The sequence below is a fragment of the Psammomys obesus genome, unplaced genomic scaffold, assembly GCF_907164565.1.
Source record: "Psammomys obesus unplaced genomic scaffold, mPsaObe1.curated_primary_1811, whole genome shotgun sequence".
In the NCBI taxonomy this organism is placed as follows: domain Eukaryota; kingdom Metazoa; phylum Chordata; class Mammalia; order Rodentia; family Muridae; genus Psammomys; species Psammomys obesus.
The window spans coordinates 2,669,760-2,689,154 of NW_026585894.1; the positions used below are offsets into that span (position 1 = coordinate 2,669,760).

At 36.9% G+C, this 19,395-nt stretch overlaps 1 protein-coding gene across 5 annotated transcripts in view; it reads right to left on the reverse strand.

Moving 5' to 3' along the window:
- The window catches only part of Fmr1 (fragile X messenger ribonucleoprotein 1), a 39,100-nt gene extending 22,513 nt beyond the window's left edge, over positions 1 to 16,587 (reverse strand). For all 5 annotated transcript variants that reach the window (XM_055599586.1, XM_055599584.1, XM_055599582.1 and 2 more), the window contains exons 1-5: positions 16,301 to 16,587; positions 7,872 to 7,924; positions 4,593 to 4,686; positions 1,894 to 1,965; positions 1,331 to 1,479 (exon numbers count right to left, since the gene is read on the reverse strand). In XM_055599586.1, the coding sequence (XP_055455561.1) occupies positions 1,331 to 1,479; positions 1,894 to 1,965; positions 4,593 to 4,686; positions 7,872 to 7,924; positions 16,301 to 16,351 (419 nt within the window). In that variant the 5' untranslated portion in view covers positions 16,352 to 16,587. The remainder of the gene's footprint in view (positions 1 to 1,330; positions 1,480 to 1,893; positions 1,966 to 4,592; positions 4,687 to 7,871; positions 7,925 to 16,300) is intronic.
- Positions 16,588 to 19,395: the final 2,808 nt, after the last annotated feature.

Sequence of the window (19,395 nt, forward strand, 5' to 3'; positions counted from 1 at the left end):
ATTTCATGCATAGGCACTGCATATACATAACCCCCTGACTCCCATGTACCTCTAGCTATTTTTAAAGCATGTATTTACCTGTGTTTCTGTATGTACACATGCATAATGTGTGTGAGCATACACATGATGTGTGTGAGTACATGTGGGCCATGGAACGCATGTGAAGATAAAGGGACAACTTATTGAAGTTGGTTCTCCACTCCCACTGTGTAAGGCCCAGGGATCATACTCAGGTTGTCAGGTGTGACAGCAAGTATACCTACAGAGTCATCTCATCAGCTCTAGCTTTGCATTTTTTTCCCCTTTTAATAGATGGTCTTAGCATGTTATCCTAGATTAACCTTAAATTCAATTACATAACTGATGTTGGCCTCTATCTCCTGAGTGTTGAGATTATAGGCTGGTACCACCATTTCTAAACAGTCATTCTCTTGAGAAATTGCTGTTAGGGTTAGAATGCCGAAGAAGTCACATTTAGGCAAACCACTCTCTTCTGTGTAATTTCTTATTTTGCTTATACATAGTCTTTTTTTTTTTTTTTTTTTTGTAGGCCAAACTGAAACTTTTGGAGATAAGTTACAGAGTATCTGAATTTCTTTTTTCTTTTTCCCTTTAAAAAAAAACAGCTATGTCTATTAAAAGAGGAAATAAAACATACAAAAATTACTTGCATATATAATCTCAAGAATTAAAAAAAAATTTATGTATTCTGAACTATAATATGACATTTATCTAGGGTAGATGTCCACATGAGACTTACTATGCCTTTAAAAGTCAATCTCTTATCTGAAATATTTAACATAATTCCAGATAAAAGATTACAGACAGAACTTTTCTAAGCTTCTTTAGGTTTAACTCACTATATAATTTTCTGAAAATAATTTATCTAAAAGGAAAAGCATCAGAAGAAAACTTTGTATTCTATAATGTGACTTTTGAAAGAATTATCATTTTGTCGTTTTCAAAATCTTAAAAAACATGAAAAAATTGGTTTAGAGATTTCAATGTAGATTACACACTTTAGCCATATATCAAGTGGGTTTAAATAAATACAAGACTTGCTTGTTTATATAACTAGGAAAATAAAACATTTTACTTCACTAGTAACCAAACTATTTTTGCCAAAAGTCACTGAATGCAAAAACATAATATTTTTAAATTTACATTCTGAATTAGCAACTTGTATACATATATACATTCACATATGTATGTGTACGTAAAAATGTGTATTTGTAAAAATACACACCCTTTCATGTTCCTAGCATTTTTTCATATGGTGTATGTGTGTGTGTGTGTGTGTGTGTGTGTGTGTGTGTATATATCAACTTACATCTGTCGTAAGTCTTCTGGCACCTCAAGTTTCATCTTATGGAAAGTATCTTTTGTAGCAGGTTTGTTCGGATTAACAGACCGTAGACGCTCAATTGTAACAATTTCATTATATGTAGCATCACATGCTGCATATTCTATCACATAAAACTGAGAGAAATAAACAAGTTATTCTTAGCCATATTTTAAAAAAGAACAGAAACCTATATTTCTATTATTTTGAGACAGGAACTTATAATAACCCAGGCTAGCTTAGTACTTAATATGTAACTATATAACCAAGGATGACCTTGAATCCCTGATCCTTCTGACTTGGCCACTTAGTACTGGGATTAAGGGAATGGATCACCATACCCAGCTCCTACTATCATTTTAAAATATAAACTCTCAGGGGAGAGGGAGAACTTTACTCAATGGAAACACGTAGTATATAGTAAACCTATAATGAAAACATTTTCATAAAATGACTTAAATTAGGCAGTAATTCAAAATGACATCAAAATGAAAAATGTAGTACCTGGCTTTAAAAAATGTAAATAGTATGAACAAATATGCATTTCCTACCTCACCCTTTATCATCCTCACTTTAGCTAACCACCAACAGCAAGGCTCTTTTTCATTTGCTCTGGAATAAACCTACACAAAAATTACAAAACAGAGTATTTATGATTAACATAATTCAAAACCAGCAGATATCAGACGTTGAGGAAATCTTAAAAAGTCCCTACATATCTTTGAAATTGTATGCCGCATGCCTTCACCCAAACTGTGCTGATTGATATAACCTAGACAAAGATACATAATTGGGAACAACCTGAGAACTCATTGTTTAAAGCACTCTGCTTGCTTCTTTGCTCTATGTCAACATGGACACTTGAGAAAAGATGACATCATTAACATGGCTAGATTTTCTTCTGTAGGTACTTAATGAGCTACAAAAATATATCTGGAATCATTTAAACAACATTTTTTTTATTATAGTAAGTAAAACTAATCCAAAGTTACACACAATAACTACAACTACCTGTTCATTAAGCAGATAAGTTCAACAATCACTCAAACAACTAGCCTTTATCTCTTCTGAAGGCTACTCTGCTTTTCCTCCTCTCTATGAAAAAAGACAAATCTATTGTGGCAATCATCTAAATATCATTGTTCTGCCTCACATACACAGTTCTAATGATTATCTTTTAGGAAATCACCTCAAAGTTCATTTGCAATATGTAACCTGGAATCTTTTGTAAAGATACTAACATATAAGTGTTAATAGAATATAAGCCATCTTACTGTCTCCTCAGGTAACCTCACCTGTCATGCAATTAAGTTAAAAAAAATGGTTTTCTTGTCATAAAAACAAATACACACACACACAAACACACACACACACACACACACACACACACACACACACACACACACACACAAACTGGCCCTTGCTTTTATGAAGCCTGCAACCCATAGGGAAGTAGTTAGCAGAGGGTTTTTGAAAAAGAACAAACACATTTATTTACTTGGTAATGAAAGTATATGGATGCACATGTAGAGGTCTGAGAACAACTCCACAGGTGTCCTTTCTCTCCTTCTACATGTAACTAAGATCATCAGCACTGGCAGCAAGTACCCTTATCTACTGAGCCATACCTGCAGGCTAAAGGCCTTTAGAGGTTTATTTAACATCTCTCTTTACAACTAAAATCTATTGCAAAGCCAAACCCAGAAGACACTAAGTACATTTTAAGGCAAATAAATAACGTTATTCCTCATTTAAATTGTAGAAAGAAGAACATAGGTTTGGACATTCAGAGACCTCCAACTAGACTCTGAAATATCATTGTTACCCCTATATTATCTTCAATTTAGCTTTCTCTTCCTTCATATGACTTTTCACTTGTCATGAAATTAGCTATTCCAGCAAGAATGAAAACTCATCAAAGGAAGAAAACTGTTCTGTTTTGATGTACCTCTGATATCCAGAAGAAAATTAACATTTAAGGACCTAACTTCATTTCAAGTATTTACTTGCTTTTTTCATACTGCAAATATGCATGAAATTAGAAAGAATAAGGTAATATACTAAGTCCTATAGTTTTAAAAAAGAGCTCAAATGAGGCTTGTGAAGTGGAAGATAAAAGAAGCTACAAAACTGTTAAGATAAATAAGACTATAAGGGCAAAGTATAATACAAAATCAAAATCAATTTTCAATGAATAAAGAATCACAAATACAATGATTCTGATTAAGTCCCAACAGCATCTTTTATTCTAAGAGCTCAATGGTAGATGCGCAGTATGCCCTGTGAAGAAGATATCTGAGCTTTACATGTGATATAAAAGATACATGTTTCAAGTAAGATATACCAGTTAGTCCAGTGTGGTGTCTCACACTTTTAATCCCAGTGCTCATAGAGTCAGAGGCGGATCTCTAGAAGTTCAAAGAAGGCCTGATCTACAAAGTTAAGTCCAGAACAGCCAAGCCCACACAGAGAAACTCTGTCTCAAAAGAGCCAAAGAAAAAAAATGTGTACGTGCGTATGAGATGTGTGTATGTATTACTAAAATAAATTTTAGGTTACTAGTCTATTCTTTTTAGAAGCACGGTCTTTCCAAGTAGACTTGGCTGCCCTACAACTTACTATGTAAGCCTAGTAGGCTTCAAACTCATAAATCCACCTGCCTCTGTCCCTTCAGTGCTAGAATTAAAAGCATGTGCCAAATAGTTCTAGAGCCACACCAGGCTCTAGAACTATTTCTTAAACTTGTTTTAGGAGGTACATATGCAAAACTGGCTCCTAACATGTTATGTAGTCAATGACAAAAAAATGAACAACTGATCTTCCTGCCTCTACCTTATAAGTGCTGGGATTATAGGCATACTTCATCATCATGCCTTGTTAGAATTATGACTTTTTGTAAAACTATTTTTTAATTCATTTTGCTTGAAAAGTGAATAAGAACAAATGAAAAAGTATTACCTACACAAAGAGTTAGAAATGGACCAATGGTATACTAATGGGTAAAGGAACTGGAGACAATGACAAGATAGTCCCTGACTATTGCTTAAATAGATAAATATAAGCACCATATAACATTTATAACATTTCAAATCACTAACTAAAAGGGATACTCAAAATATATGGCCATTTCAACTCTAATACTCAAGGTGGGTTAAATACTGTTAAAAGCAACATATATTTTTAAATTCTAAGAAAAGTAAATACACAGATGCCTTCAGTCCTTAGTTATTTCATGGCTAGAGTAACTCACCTCAACTTCATCACTTTCATTTATATCTTTATTATAACCTACAGGTGGTGGGAATCTCACATCATGGAATGGAATCTGTCTCTCTGGTTGCCAGCTGCAAAAAACCAAAATATCATTATTTGACATGTTCCTGGTGTTTAATGCAAACACTGACCATGCTGCAATCAACTTTGGTTAAGTGTGAATTTTCTGGGTTTAATGAAGCAAATGCTTTCAAATGGCCAGTTTTTGCTGAGTTGCATAATGTAGCAACATCTTAATGAAGTCTATATGCAGCAAAGCAGCTTTTGCCTCCACACAAATTTTTCTAAACACAACAGACTATTATTCAAACTATTATTCAAAAGGTTTTTCTTCTAATAATTTCAACTTTAAGACTTTTAAAACAAAAACAGAAATTCTTTTGATGCTTATTTTAGCATTGATAATTAATTGTTAGTAATATCATTAACAGTTCTACTTGCAAAATAATTCAGACCACACTTCATCAACCACAGAAACTATCCTCTACTTCCCAAGCAAAATGGCAGTCAGCACACAAGCAATTCTCAACTCACTTTTACCCCTTTAAATTTTAGATCCCACGAGGTGTTCAATTCTTGCCACAGGTAGCTGGATGCTGATCAGTATGATGCATCAACATGGACTGGGTTGGTGTGTGTGTATGTGGGTGTCTCCTAAACCACAGATACCCAATGGAGACAGCCTACAGGAGTTCAATTACATTGTCTACATTTCTTAATCTAAAATAATATTGAACAGCTTTAACACAATTTCTTTTTTACTGAGAAATACATAAAATACTAAGTAACAAATTTTATAGATACTGGATGATTCAATAAGTTGAATAGTCACTTTTTTCATAAGAAAACACTACGATCTGTTCTGTGTAAAACATGTTTTTTTACATTTATTTCAAATTTTCTGTGCTTATATGTATGCTTTTGTGTCTGTGCATATGCATGCACAGAGGCCAGAAAAGAGTATCAGACATACTGGAACTAGGGATTCAGATGCTGAGAACTGAATTACAGTCTTCTATAAGAGCAGCAAGCATCTTTAACTGCTGAGTAATGTTTCTAGCCTCATATAATGCCTATATTTTTGATATAGGATATTTCAGTAAAACACTACTGAGGAATACTAATTTCTTTTTTTTTCCTTTTCTGTTTATAAAGGAGAACTGTTGCATAAGAGGACAAATGAGTCAGAATTTATAACATGTTATAAATTATATGTCATATGGATGTCACTAGTTGTCAATACTTATAAAAAACCTGTTCTGTTTTATTTTACTTTTTTTTTTTTTAGACCGGGCTTCTCTATGAAGCCTTAGCTTTTCTGGACTCACTTTATAGACCAGGCTGACCTCAAACTCATCTGCTCACTTCTGTCTCCCTGAGTGCTGGGATTACATGTGTGTGTCACTGAATCTGGGTCCAGTTTTATTTTAATTACACTCTTTTCAAGTGTATTCATAATTCAACCAGATTTCCACAAATTCTGACTGAGATAAAATTTATAAACCACAAAATTCACCAATTTAAATGTACAATTCAATAGTGTGTAGTATGTTCTCAGATATATACAATTATTTTTAGTGAATTGTATAACATTTTTAACACCACAACAGGGAGTTTTCTATACTTTAGTTACAGCCTTTCTCTCACCCTCAAACAAGATCTAAGTAATCACTTTACTTTTTAATCTACAGATTTTCAGCCTGTTTTGTATGTACTATTATCATGGTACAGAAAAGCTAAATGTTGTAAATATCACCACAGTGTCACAAAATTGTAATATCAGTACCAAATGTATATGTACTTTAGTGGCCCAAATTGTTACCTTAAAAAGGCCATTATTTTAAAAAAAGGCCTTGATTCATCCTCAAGAAATTTAGTGAATAGATTTTTCTCTCAATGAAATGATAATATCTATACTACTGACTTTTCCACACAACCCGTATTCTTATGTAACTAAAAAAGACTGTAAAACCTACAACCATTTTTTGTTGTAAACACCCATGAATTCCCACATTTTCAACTTTTAATATAATTACAAATATTCCTGCTATTTAAACTGTCAGCTAGTTTTTATCGGTGGGTTGGTGTTCCCATCATTCTGCTAGGAGACTAGTCTAGTTAGACAGTATCCTCTCCAATCTCTATGGCCTCTGCTACAAGGAATCTCTGCTTGAGTCCTCCTCATCTCTTCCCAGGAGCCTACTCTGACTTAGGTCTCCAGCTTGTCACAGAGATAACCCTACTCTCAGCTTCTCTTTTTTTCTACAGGCCTTCTGTACCTTCTCCCTTGTTCTCCCCAGGTCTGATCTCTCCATCCTCTTAATTATATGCACCCCTATAGAGCAGACAGAGCAGAGATGGAGGAAATGTCCAACCAATGATCCACCCTACCAGAAAGTGTCAGCCCCTGACACTATAAAAGATACTCTGTTAAGCTTTCAGACAGGAGCCTGACAGAATTGTCCTCTAAGAGACTCTACCCAGCAGTGCCTCAAAACAGATACTGAGACTTACAGCCAAACATTGGGCAATGAGTAAGGAGTTTTGTAGGAAAGTGGGAGGAAAGAAAAAAGGACCTGGAGGTTACAGCAACTCTACAAAAACACCAACAAAGCCAACTAAACAGAGCTCAGAAGGGTTTGCTGACACTGAAGCATCAACCAAGGACCATTCATGGACAGGACCTAGGCCCCCTACAAAAATGCAGCAGATGGGCAGCTTAGGCCTCATGTGGTTCCTCTAGTGAGGGAAGTAGAGACTGCATTGGACACAGACTCACTTGCCAGTTTTTTTTAACTTTCCCCTGGAGGGGCAGCCTTGTCAGGCCACAGGGAAGAGGACAAGCTCATTCCTGATGCAAATTGATGAGCTGGGGTGGATGGGAAAGGTAGCTCCCCTTTTCTGTGGAACAGGGGAGGAAGGATGAGGCTACAACAAGAATGTAAAGTGATTAGAAAAAATAATTTAAAAAATCCAATGATTCCATGAAAAAATATATACTGTCAGCTAATAATAGAGAAAAATGTACCTTTTCTTTTCATAATCAAATGGACTTAAGGATCAAGATTATACATTAAGGACCTCTGAAGTCATTGGCAAAAGAGGGCCTTCCACTGATTTAATACTGAGCTCTCTGGGAACGACTTGTTTGGTAATGGGAAACAAAAACTCAAACCAGATTTCACTTCAAAAAATGAGAAAAAAAGGAATAGGAATAAAACATTAAAATCTTCAACATTAAGTTTGAGAAACTTACTTGTTTTCAAAAGCAACTGTTATAGAATCTTCATGGACATCTTTCACAAATGCCTGCAAGAAAAATACAACAAATTAACATTTAAGCTTGGAGACCATTTAAAGGTCTCCAAGTCTCTTAAAGTCTACAGAAGAATTAGCCAAAGACAGTGAAAGATGGAGAAGCAAGAGTAAAAATACAGACAACAAAAAGCACCTTGATATTGGGGAAAAAAATCATCAATAATGAAGCTGAGTCAGTGAAAGAAGCACTAGTGTTTTTAACCCATAATGTGTGGATGGGATGGATATCTACAAGTTAAGCAATACATGTTCCCTTGAGAACACAGAAGCACCAGGGAACCCTGCTCAAATTAGATGACAGAGAAAGTTATTTCTCCAGGTTTCACTTCACCAATATGGCATTGGCAGCACACCTTGATGATTCACCAGCTTTTACAGGTATAATAAAGACTATGAAAATTTCCACCCAAATTGCAAAAGAAATACCGGAGGCCAGGTAAGAAATATGTAAATCAGGGATAAAATCCCTATGGGGAGCTTCTGAATGATTATGTGAAGCCAGTGATACAATGGAGACGCCAAAACATTTGGAAATTCCAGGAATGTGGAATATAAGGCCAAAAATTGTAGGGAGCAAGCATGTACACACACACACACACACACACACACACACACACACACGCATGTACACATGCACATATGCACAAACACACACACACACTTATGGTTACAGATTTAAATGATGATGAATTCAAATTTTCTTCTCATCCATCTGCTATTGCTTATTTCCTAGATATATTTAAATTACTAAAATTTCTACAGCATATTTTGACAACTCTGGTTTAATATTATTCATGATACTTTAAAATATACCCTATTTCATCAGCAAACATGTTTCTAGTGTTCTAAGGGATTGTTTATCCAATTCAAAAACAAACATGCCTGATTTTGATTTAAAAGTCATGAGAAATGTTCACTCGGGAGCTTAATATTATATACTATGGAATAAAATTATGGAGAAGGGGAAGGATACCCATTTCGTCCCCAGGAGTCCTCTGTCATCACACAATAGCTAATACTACTGTTAACAATACATTTCTGGAGGAGAGTATTAGATACCTGACTAAAATTAAGATTTTCAGACTTTCACTATCTTTCATTTACTAAGGAAAGAAAACTGATTCTTTCCTCATCCATGTTGAAAGTTGTATGATGTTTGTATGCCTTGTCAACAGTACAACATCACTAGTACTTTACAGTGCATTATATACTAAAAATGTTAAACTCTTTGGTCAGCAAACTGAACTTTGGTACAATTGGGTGGAGATTTGTCCTTTGTAAAACGAAGTCTTTCAAAAGCTGGTCTTTGCTGTTTGTATAGTCTGTGGTAACCAGAAGTGACCTGTGGCTATTTATGTCAAAATTAATGACAAATTCTGTCACTCAGTCACCTACCACATTTTGAGTGTTCAAGAGCTATGGGTGGCCCAGTGGTTACTGTAGCACACCTTACTGATCTCTCCCTTCTTACCTAAATTATTATGTAGTTTAATCATATGCACTCAGATGTGCATATATGTGCATAGATGTGCATATACATGTGCCTATAGACTATATAGTCTATATTCTGATTTCTCCCATCTTGACTAAATTATTATCCAGCTTAATCATATGCATTCAGTAATTTCTCTTTTTCCTAAAAATGAAACATTCTCTCAAAAGAGAAGTATAAATGGTATAAATTTAAAAGAGAAAAAGCAAAAAAAGCAAAACCAAAAAAGGAACAGAAGAAATGTTTTCACAGTCCTTGAATATAATTCTGGATAAAAAGTGTCAGAAATAGTTTGAGTAATCATCCCATCCCAATGGGACCACTGCCTCTGAGTTAATGAGGTTTTATCTATGCATAGATATTTGCAGGACTGTTTCAAAATCTGTCATTTTAGTCACTGTATATTATTTGAATATAGCAGGCATTTAATACGTTCTGGTTGCTGCATTACTAAATAGAATAAAAGAATCTCTAAGTGAACTCTGGCCTCCACACACACTAAGGACAATACATCCTGTCAGTTCTAAAGTCTTTTAGCAAACCTTCTCTCCACAGGTTCCATATCTTTCTATGTGCTCTCATTATTCTTCTTCCAAGGATGCATTTTTATCTCTCTCTTTTAACTCATTTACTACATTCCTCTAGAGAGCTATCAGCTAACCTATTAACTTGAAAAACATTTTGCTGTCATTCATTTCTACTAGGCTAAGTTGGTGTTTGTGAAAAACAATAAACTAAGAAGATTTCTGTGATATTTTCAAAGGCATATTAGATGAATGCCCAAAGAGAGCTTCACTGTACCTGCCAAGTAGTGCTATTACTGGGATCAGGAACTTAGAGGTTGAGTTTTGTTGTGAATTAAATATAGGCTCAAAAATCTTAGCTCTATCACATAATAGCTGCAGAATCTGGGAACCTCAGATTTCTCTCTCTTTTTTTTTTTTTTAAGTAAGGACCTTTACTAGCCTCTTAAGTTGTAACGAAACCATACACATATATAATTTTCATAAAAGATACAGAACCGTAAAAGCCATAAAAATACATTGTATTTCAGAATGTTACAGTCTTCCTCTATACTTTAAAAAAGGCTTTAATGGGGTTATCAAACCAGAAGCTCTTGAAGGCATGACTAAAGATTCAAGTTCTCCACAGGATATCAGTCACTCAATACTGCTAATGTTTTCCTAAGGAGAGATGAGATTTAGCCACTTATTATCATGATGGCAGGATTCACAGACTGCTAGTCGGAAAACTAAATTAAAGCCTTAAAGGTCAAAAAAAGGCTTAAAACATAAGATAGGATAAGAAAGGAATATTTCTACAAAGTTACTAAATACTAAATGGTTACTTTGGCTCTGGGAAGAAAAAAAAAAGACTTAAGGGTTTGAAAAAAGTGATAAAAAATAAAGCAGTGACCAAACACACTAAGGTTCTTCACAGAAAATTTAAGGTATTTTAGTATCCCCCATTTAGTGGCAAATGGGATGAAACATACTCCTGAGGATATACAATAACCAGAAATATCTAAGCAAACACTATTTTATTAAATCATTGCACAGAAGACAAGTCCAGGCCTATTTGGGTGAACTTTTTATTCCCCTATTATGACTTCATAATACACAAAACCTACATATATTAGGTTTTAAGATAGCAAACTAGGGGTTAGAAAAATTGTTCCATGGTTAAGAGCACTGGCTGTTCTTCCAGAGGATCCTGGTTTCAGTCCTAGCATCCACATTCCGGAACACAACAATCTGTACATCTATCCCAAGGGGGACTGATGACCTCTTCTAGCTTCCTCTGTGCACAAACATAAATCCAGGCAAAATTCATACATATAAAATAAATTAAAACTTAAAAAAAATAACAAACTATCTTAAAAATAGAGATGAACTGGCCACAGAAGGTTATTTTATAAAAAGTTTCAAGGTAGCCCCTTAACTGTCCCTGAAATATTACATTATCAGTACAGACCTATGCCAGAATGTGTAGTGCAGAGAAAGCTTAACAGCATTATAAAATATTCCAAATAGAGATAAATTATGGGGGAATATAAAATGTATACTTCAAATCCAAGGCTTCATATATACAATGAGTTTTTATTCACTGTAAAACATGATTCACCCTGACCAAAGACAATATAAGTACAAAGAAAAAAGTATTCAATGACTTGTTTTCCTGATGGTTATATACTGTTCAAATAAGTTACATAGCTTTTCAGGGTTAGTGAGTTCTTAGGGTAAGTAACAAAAAGCAAGTGTCACAGCAGCATCAAAGATTTGTAATTTTACTTTTTCTTAAAAAGATTTTATAGGAAAAATTACAGGATGCTATTTCAAACTAGAAGGGTTAGATTAAAAATACTGATACATAAACTGGAGGTTAATGAAATCTTTGTGTCCACAGTTAAAAATGGTGTACAACAAATGTAGTCATGTGATGCTAATTAGGGCAATGTCATAGTAACAAATATGAGCAAACAGTATAATGAAATTGAAAAGTGGGCTGCAAATAGAATTCACTTTATTTTTTCAAGCTAAATTTCATCATTTCATTGTCAAAATTCTGATTTCAAATCCTAAATCCAAAACTTTTAGCACCCTGACAAGCATTACTAATTATTTATCTCATTTCCCTATATGTCTACATTCTTACATAAATTCAAACAGTGGGATATAGTTAAGTAACAGAGATAAAGTACTGCCTAGGACTCCACACTTGGTAACTATCACCATAACCATGATCCCGATCATCTTCCAGAGCGCTGAACTTCCAAGTACTGCACTGTTGGATTTTACACAAAATTAGTAATTTTGAAGTTATCAGAATACATGAGTATGGAACTGGAAAATGCACTTTTCCAAGGTGGAGTATTGCATCCACAGAGATACTAAATCTTACAAAAGGTATGTGGATTTGGAAGGATAAAATGTGGTGATTTACATCACTCATTTCTTCAATATGTAAATTAATACCTATACTTGCAGTTTGCTTAACTTTAAAGAAAACCATGAATGTGAGTTTATTTGAAATTTATGTAGGCTTATAAATTTCTAAAACTTGTGAAAGTTTATTTGTGGCAAAACATTTATTTCTATCAGGTAATAATTAACTAAAATGATAAGCTGGGCACTAAAGATTTCGTTACTCCCCCCTGTCCCCTCCCATTTTTTAAAAGACAGGGTCTCACTATGTAGCCCTAGCTGGCATGGAACTCAAATCTACCAGCCTCTGCCATCTTGCCTGGCATTAAAAAACATTTTGACTGTATATTGTATATTAATTAACTGCTACATAATATAACAATACTCAGCTAAAAGGAGTCTTTTTTTTTCAGTTAGCAAGCTTAAAGCTATTTAAGTATAATATGACAATATATTTATGTATTTGTATAATTACCCATAATAATGAATCTGATATAAGTCATTATAGCTTGAAATTAAAAGGTTTTATATCATATGTCTCCAATATTATTTACTAATTTTCATGCTAGAATACAAAACCTGGAAATCTTCCTATTTAGAGTACTTTCACATCTGAATGGCACACATTCTACATTCTACATTATTATTCTCAACATACACAAACTGCAATACATAAAAAATACCACATAGGGGCATATGCCCATAAAATAACAATACACTGCAATATACTGCAAAAAAAATTACTAGTTTAAGCAATACTTTGTAAAAATCATATGAGATACAAATAAAGTGTCTTCATATTTTAAATAACATGCCCAAAGGGCTCAAAAACTGGCACAGGTGACCAACTTTTTCTAGATTAAAGAAATATCAAAACTTAAAAGTAGAGGCTCTGCAGTCCTGATGAGACTTGTTAAGCTAGGTCAGATGGAAGGGGAGGAGGACTTCCCCTATCAGTGGACTTGGAGAGGGGCTTGGGAGGAGAAGAGGGATGGAGGGTGGGATTAGGAGGGAATGTGTGGGGGCTATAGCTGGGATACAAAGTGAATGAACTGTAATTAATATAAATTTTTTTTAAATTAACTGAAAAAAAAAAGTAGAGTCTCTGGTAATCACTAAATCTAACTTTCAGATTTTAAAAATAAACACCAAAAGGGCCTGGTTTTGAGATGGTTCAACAGGTAAAGGCTTGCAGACCTGAGTTCTCTCCCCAGTAGTTACATGGGAGACAGCCAACACCTGTAAGTTTTCCTCTGACAAGTGTGGTATGGGAAACTCAGTGGCACCCACACACCCTCTCACAGTCACTAGTAAATATAATAGTTTAAAAAAATAAACAATAAAAACCACCACAAAACAAACAAAATACCTAGAACTGGTTGTCCCGTGGCACGCCAGAAACATGATTTGCAAATTTGAAATCTTGCTTTAGTGATCTTTTAGAAAGTCAAATCATTCCTAGCTTATGTTCTATCTACATAGTTATTCTGCAAACTAAATATGTACAACTATCCTTCAGAATACACTAGTTCTAGGAAGCAAATCAAAGATTATACAGAATTCAACTGTACAGAATTTGATTTATTGGACTTTAAAATTTTATTTCTATCAATTTAATGAATAAGGTTTCCAGTTTTTCTAGAATGGTCTTTATTTCTCATGTTTGTCATCCTTTTACCAGAAAACAACTCAGCATGCTTTTACTTTACTTCTCCTGTTCACAGCCAATATTCTAACTGGTTACATAGTAATGGGAAGAGGGACTGCCTCTGACATAATCTGATTGGCCTGCTCTTTGATCACTTCCCCCTGGGGGGGGAGCAGCCTTCCCAGGCCACAGTAGAGGACAATGCAGCCACTTTTGATGAGAACTGATAGACTAAAATCAGAAAGAAGGAGAGGAGGACCTCCCCTATCAGTGGACTTGGGGAGTGGCATGCATGCAGAAAGGGGAGGGAGGGTGGGATTGGCAGGGGAGGAGGGAGGGGCTTATGGGGGATACAAAATGAATAAAGTGTAATTAATAAAAAATAAATAAAAGATTTAAAAAAAAATTAAATCTATTTCAGTACAGACAGTGCCTTTCCCTTAATACTGATCAGTTTAAATTGTTTAAAAAAAAAACAAGCTTAAATACAATAATACAGTAATTTTAAAAGTACTACATGTCCCACCCCCAAGAAATAAAAGAATAATCCATAACCCACTCCTTTTAGAAGACACTGAATAAGCAAAGAAAAAAACAAGGGGATTAATAGCAAAAAGTGAGAACTTTTTAAAAATATTCCAATCAGTTTGCAGTCAAAATTATTGGAGCCAATAAAGCCTTCAAGGTTAGGATGTGCTACTTGCCTTCTTTGTTAAAAGCCACAAACAGACTCAAATCTAAGCTGGTATTAGAGATGAACAAAAATACAACTTAACTATTATCCCTTGCTCATCGATGTCTCGGTGTCCCAACTCTAGCAACTAAAACTGTCATTCTAGAACCTAGAAACCTAATGCAAACTAACCCAAACTAACTGGAACAATTTTTTATTATGGCAAATTAAAAAAAATTGCGTTGGTAAAAATTAATAACATAATGCTGTATTATTTGTCTCCTATACGACATTTTTTTACTATAAATTAGTATTTTACAAATTTCCTACATTCATAAAATTTATCTTCCTCTAAATTTCTCTGTAAACTTGGTAAAAGTATAATTTATTAAAGTCACTTTCCCGATTTTAGCCAAGTACATCCTGTTTGAAATGTCCAAGTTATTCTGCAATAAACTTAAAACTGTTGGACAATGGTAATAGTATTTTCCATGCTTCCTTCCATGTGCACCTTCTGTTACTAAAATATTCTAGTGAGGTGGGGCCTTACACAGGCTACAAACATTAAAAAATGTATAAAATTGCTAGATCTACATTTATGCAGTATCAACAATCACATCACAGTGCATATATTTTAAGGCTTCTTTAAGAATATATGTTACCTGATAGTCAATGACATTAAAAAAAAAAAAAAAACTCTCAGTAATTCCATGAATGCTTATTTAAAACCTCAAGTATATAGTCCAATGCCACACTGCAAAAGTCAAAGCGATTATACTCAAGTTTAAGCACTTCAGAACCCAGAACAAATATTCCAAACTGGTCAAATTCACTAACAATCATATAGTCCCAGTCAATTTCTTGAAGTTCTGTGGCATATATTCAGGTCCTTGAGAACTTAAACACAAAGAAAATTTTTAAATAAGCAGACTTGAGCTGAGACTTGAGCATCTCTGAATTTCTCCCAGTTCGAAAGAGGTTAGGAGGCCATGGATATAACCTTTGGCCAGGTTCTTTAATAACTCTTAGATGTCACAGGCTTTCAGAAACTTTTAGGTCTAAAAACCTTCGAAATTCACAAAGAGAGACCACTAAAACTCAGTTGCCATTGTGATTCCGGGCTATGGCTTATTATGACGTCCTCCACGTCCCTTGAACAGAACAGGAGAGCTCTCCAAAGTCTGTATGGCAGATCGAGAGCCAAGAGCCAAAGACTCCTGAGGAACGTCCAGGCAGGGCAGGAGGTGGCCAAACTGAGGCGTCTCTGGTTCCTGTTGCCCGCGTGTCAGGCCCCGAACCCATTGAGAGAGGATTATTAGGGAAAGCAGGAGGACTAAGCCGCCTCTGCCACCACCTCACGCGGCCGCACTGGCGGCCGCAGCCCCAGCCCCATGGCCGATCCCTGGTAATCCCAGTCCCGCCTCACAGCCTGAGCTTGGCCACTCAAACGCCCAGGGCTTTCCGCGCTGCGGTTGTGTTCTGCTAGGCGGGCGCAGGGGCCTCGGGCTGGGGTAGGGGTGTTAAGGCTGGCTACAGGCCCGAGCCCGCCGCGTCCACAGGGCCTGCCCACCGTCTGGGACACAAGGGAGGGAAGGAGGCCGAGCACCGGGCCTGTCCGGTAGCCGGTTACCTTGTAGAAAGCGCCATTGGAGCCCCGCACTTCCACCACCAGCTCCTCCATCTTCTCTTTCGTCCTCGAACCGGGAGCCCGCCTCTGAGAGGTGGGCTGCAGGCGCTCGAGGCCCAGCCGCCGCCGCCGCCGCCGCCGCCGTCGCCGCCGCCGCCGCCGCCGCCGCCGCGTTACTGCACGCCCCCCGGCAGCGGCGCCGCCGTCACTGCCTCCGCCCGCGTTCGCCGTCCGTTGGCTTCACTGCCCGCCCTCTCAGGCGCGGCCCCTCGCCGGAAGTGAAACCGTAATGCTGCCTAGCGTCTGACTGACTGAGGCCGACAGCTCTGCCCGCGTCTTATGTAAACAGTCAAACGACGTCACGTGATACACACTGCCCCTCCCCCAAGGAGCCCGGCCCCCTCCGCTCCGCCCTTGCCTGCTCCTGGACAGCTGAGCACGCGCATGCGCCCTCCTGGGAACCTGCCCAGGGTAACAGGGCCGACCTTAAGGCCCCCGCTTGGTGAAAGGCCGGAAAGTGGAGAGGGTGGTGACAGGTCTTGTTGCCTCTGGTAAGCCGCCTGGGACTAGAAGCCTTTTTTTTGCCTTTTTGCAAGGACATGGGAAAAGGCTTCCAGTTGTCGAAAATGGGGCCCCACCAGACCTGGAGGAGCTTTGGGTACATTTTTCTTCCCTGGAAATCAGGACAGGAGGAGCGATCAAAAAAGAAAAAAAAAAAAAAAAAAAAAAGAAAAAAGAAAAAGAAAAGAAAACTAATGAATTCAACTGGAGAACACTTTGATCTAGGAACAGTGATGACCTCTCTGATCCTGACTTCCCCAGCCAGAAAGCAAAGTATATCACTATACTACCAAGAGATTTGGGGAAGTATTGTGGGAACACCTAGTACTTTTTGAGGGCCAGTGGGGTGTGCCAGGACTTCAGAAAATGTTATCCCTTTCTCAGACAGTGCTGCCCTGCACACATTCCTTTCAAACTTGTAATTGAAATTCATAACACAAGGCAGAAAGGGGGGGGAGTTAAACAATTATTAATTTCTTTGTAGTTTGCTTCTGCCTCGTCTGTGTATACCCTGGGCATCGGTAAAGCAGTCATATACCCTGTCTACATCACTATAACTTTTTTCATGTACCTCTCTTCCTTTTCCTTCTACAGAAGTACCAAGCCTAACTTTTTTTTTCCTTTTGGCCTTTTACTGGGCTTGCATCCAGCCTGACCCATGCTCCCTTATTCTAAAAGGCTTGCATCCAACTGAGAAGTTCATTGAATGCTTACCATGTGCCAAACACTGTACTAAGGGCTAGTGAGTCATTAGTGAGGCAGAACAAACAAGCAAAAAACCCAAAACCTGTCATTGTTGAAATTGGAACCTACAGGAATAGATGGGCAAAATTCAACTCCTCAAAACTAAATGTGAGGCTGGAGAGATGGTTCAAGTGGGTAAGGCCTTTACTAAAGTAATGAATTCTGAATTTTGGAATCCCTAGAATCCATATAAAGCTGAGATTACTTGCCTAAGTAAGCCTATAGAGTTGATTCCCCAAAAGTTCACAGGTCAGTGTGCCTTACCCAGATGCAAACAACAAAAAGAGATACTCTCTCTCTAGGTAGAAGGCAAGAACTACAAATAAAGAGGCTGTCCTCCAACCTCTACACATGTCCTGTGACATATGTGTGCCCAAATGAATGTACACACACACACACACACACACAGAAATGTAAATATGGAATTGCAACTGCAATGAGGTCTATAAATTGTGGTTCTATACCTTTTACATTTGGATATGAGCCTGTATGTTGTGTGGGAGAGGTGACTACGGAAGCAAGATGATTCCAGCTGCAATGAGACACGGAAGACTTACTTGGGAGTATGCACTTGGGAGAGGAAGGGGGAATTGCCCCAGGCAGATGTCATAGTACTAGGATGAAAGGCATGTTGGACTTCCAGTTCTCAGCTTGCCCCAGCCAGAACAACGTTAATGCTATTGGAATTCCAGCTTTAAGGCAGTGGATCAAGGGCCATATTCCCTGACTCTGACCCACTGAACGAGGGTCTTTGGAGTAGCCACAATATATTAATAACCCAGTAGGGCTGAAAACAAATATCACCATAGGCTGGATGGGAGCATAACATAAGCTTGAACTCCAGTGTACTAAAAGGGGGCATAATGATTGAAAAGAGTATATCTTCCAAGTGTAAGATATGCAGTTTGCTCAGGGCTTTCAAACATGTCAGTGCTTCACAAAGGTCATGTCCTAAGACATAGTTTCATGATTTCATATCACTGTACATACTTTTCTTTCCCCTCAAAGTTATTAGTTAGTCATATGCAAATATTTGAGTGAATTTTTCTTTCAGTTCTTAGCATGCTTTCATCATTAGTTCTCACATGCCCCTCTTTTTCTCTTTTTATTTTATATGTTGCTTGTCTCATTCTTCTAGAAACAAATTGTAATGTTTGATATAACATTAATAGATTAAGACAGTGTTTTTAAGGACGGATTATCTGTAGGGCACGCTAGCCGGGACTCAGTATCAGCAGAGTCTACCCTTGAATTTCCTTTCTTTCTCCACTTCTAGAATGCTGGGATAAAAGGCATGTGCCTAAAAGCCTGCCACAAAATAAATAGTATTTGTGTACGGCTTTTGTATTTACAGAAATGCTACTGGACTGTAAATCTGTTTCTACCTGTTACCATTAAATTTTTATTTTTAAAATTTTTTTTGAGCCAGGTCTCACTATTTAGCCTTGACTGGCCTTGCACACATAGTGATCTGTTTGCTCCTGCCACCTGAATAGGAATAAAGGCACATGCCACCATTACCAGGGGCATGAAAACTCTTGTGATTTTCTTAATGAACCTTGGCAAGAATTGTGTGTGTGTGTGTGTGTGTGTGTGTGTGTGTGTGTGTGTGTGTATACTCTTACATGGTTGTGTATATACTTCCTGTTTCTTTTTTGCACTGCTTATACAGCAGGCACTGAATGCTTAATATTTTTCTGTCATATATAATGGAGTAGAATTATTTATTTACATTTATTTTCCTGAATGGACTGTTAGTATTATCTAGGTAGAAAAATATCTTATTCACCCTT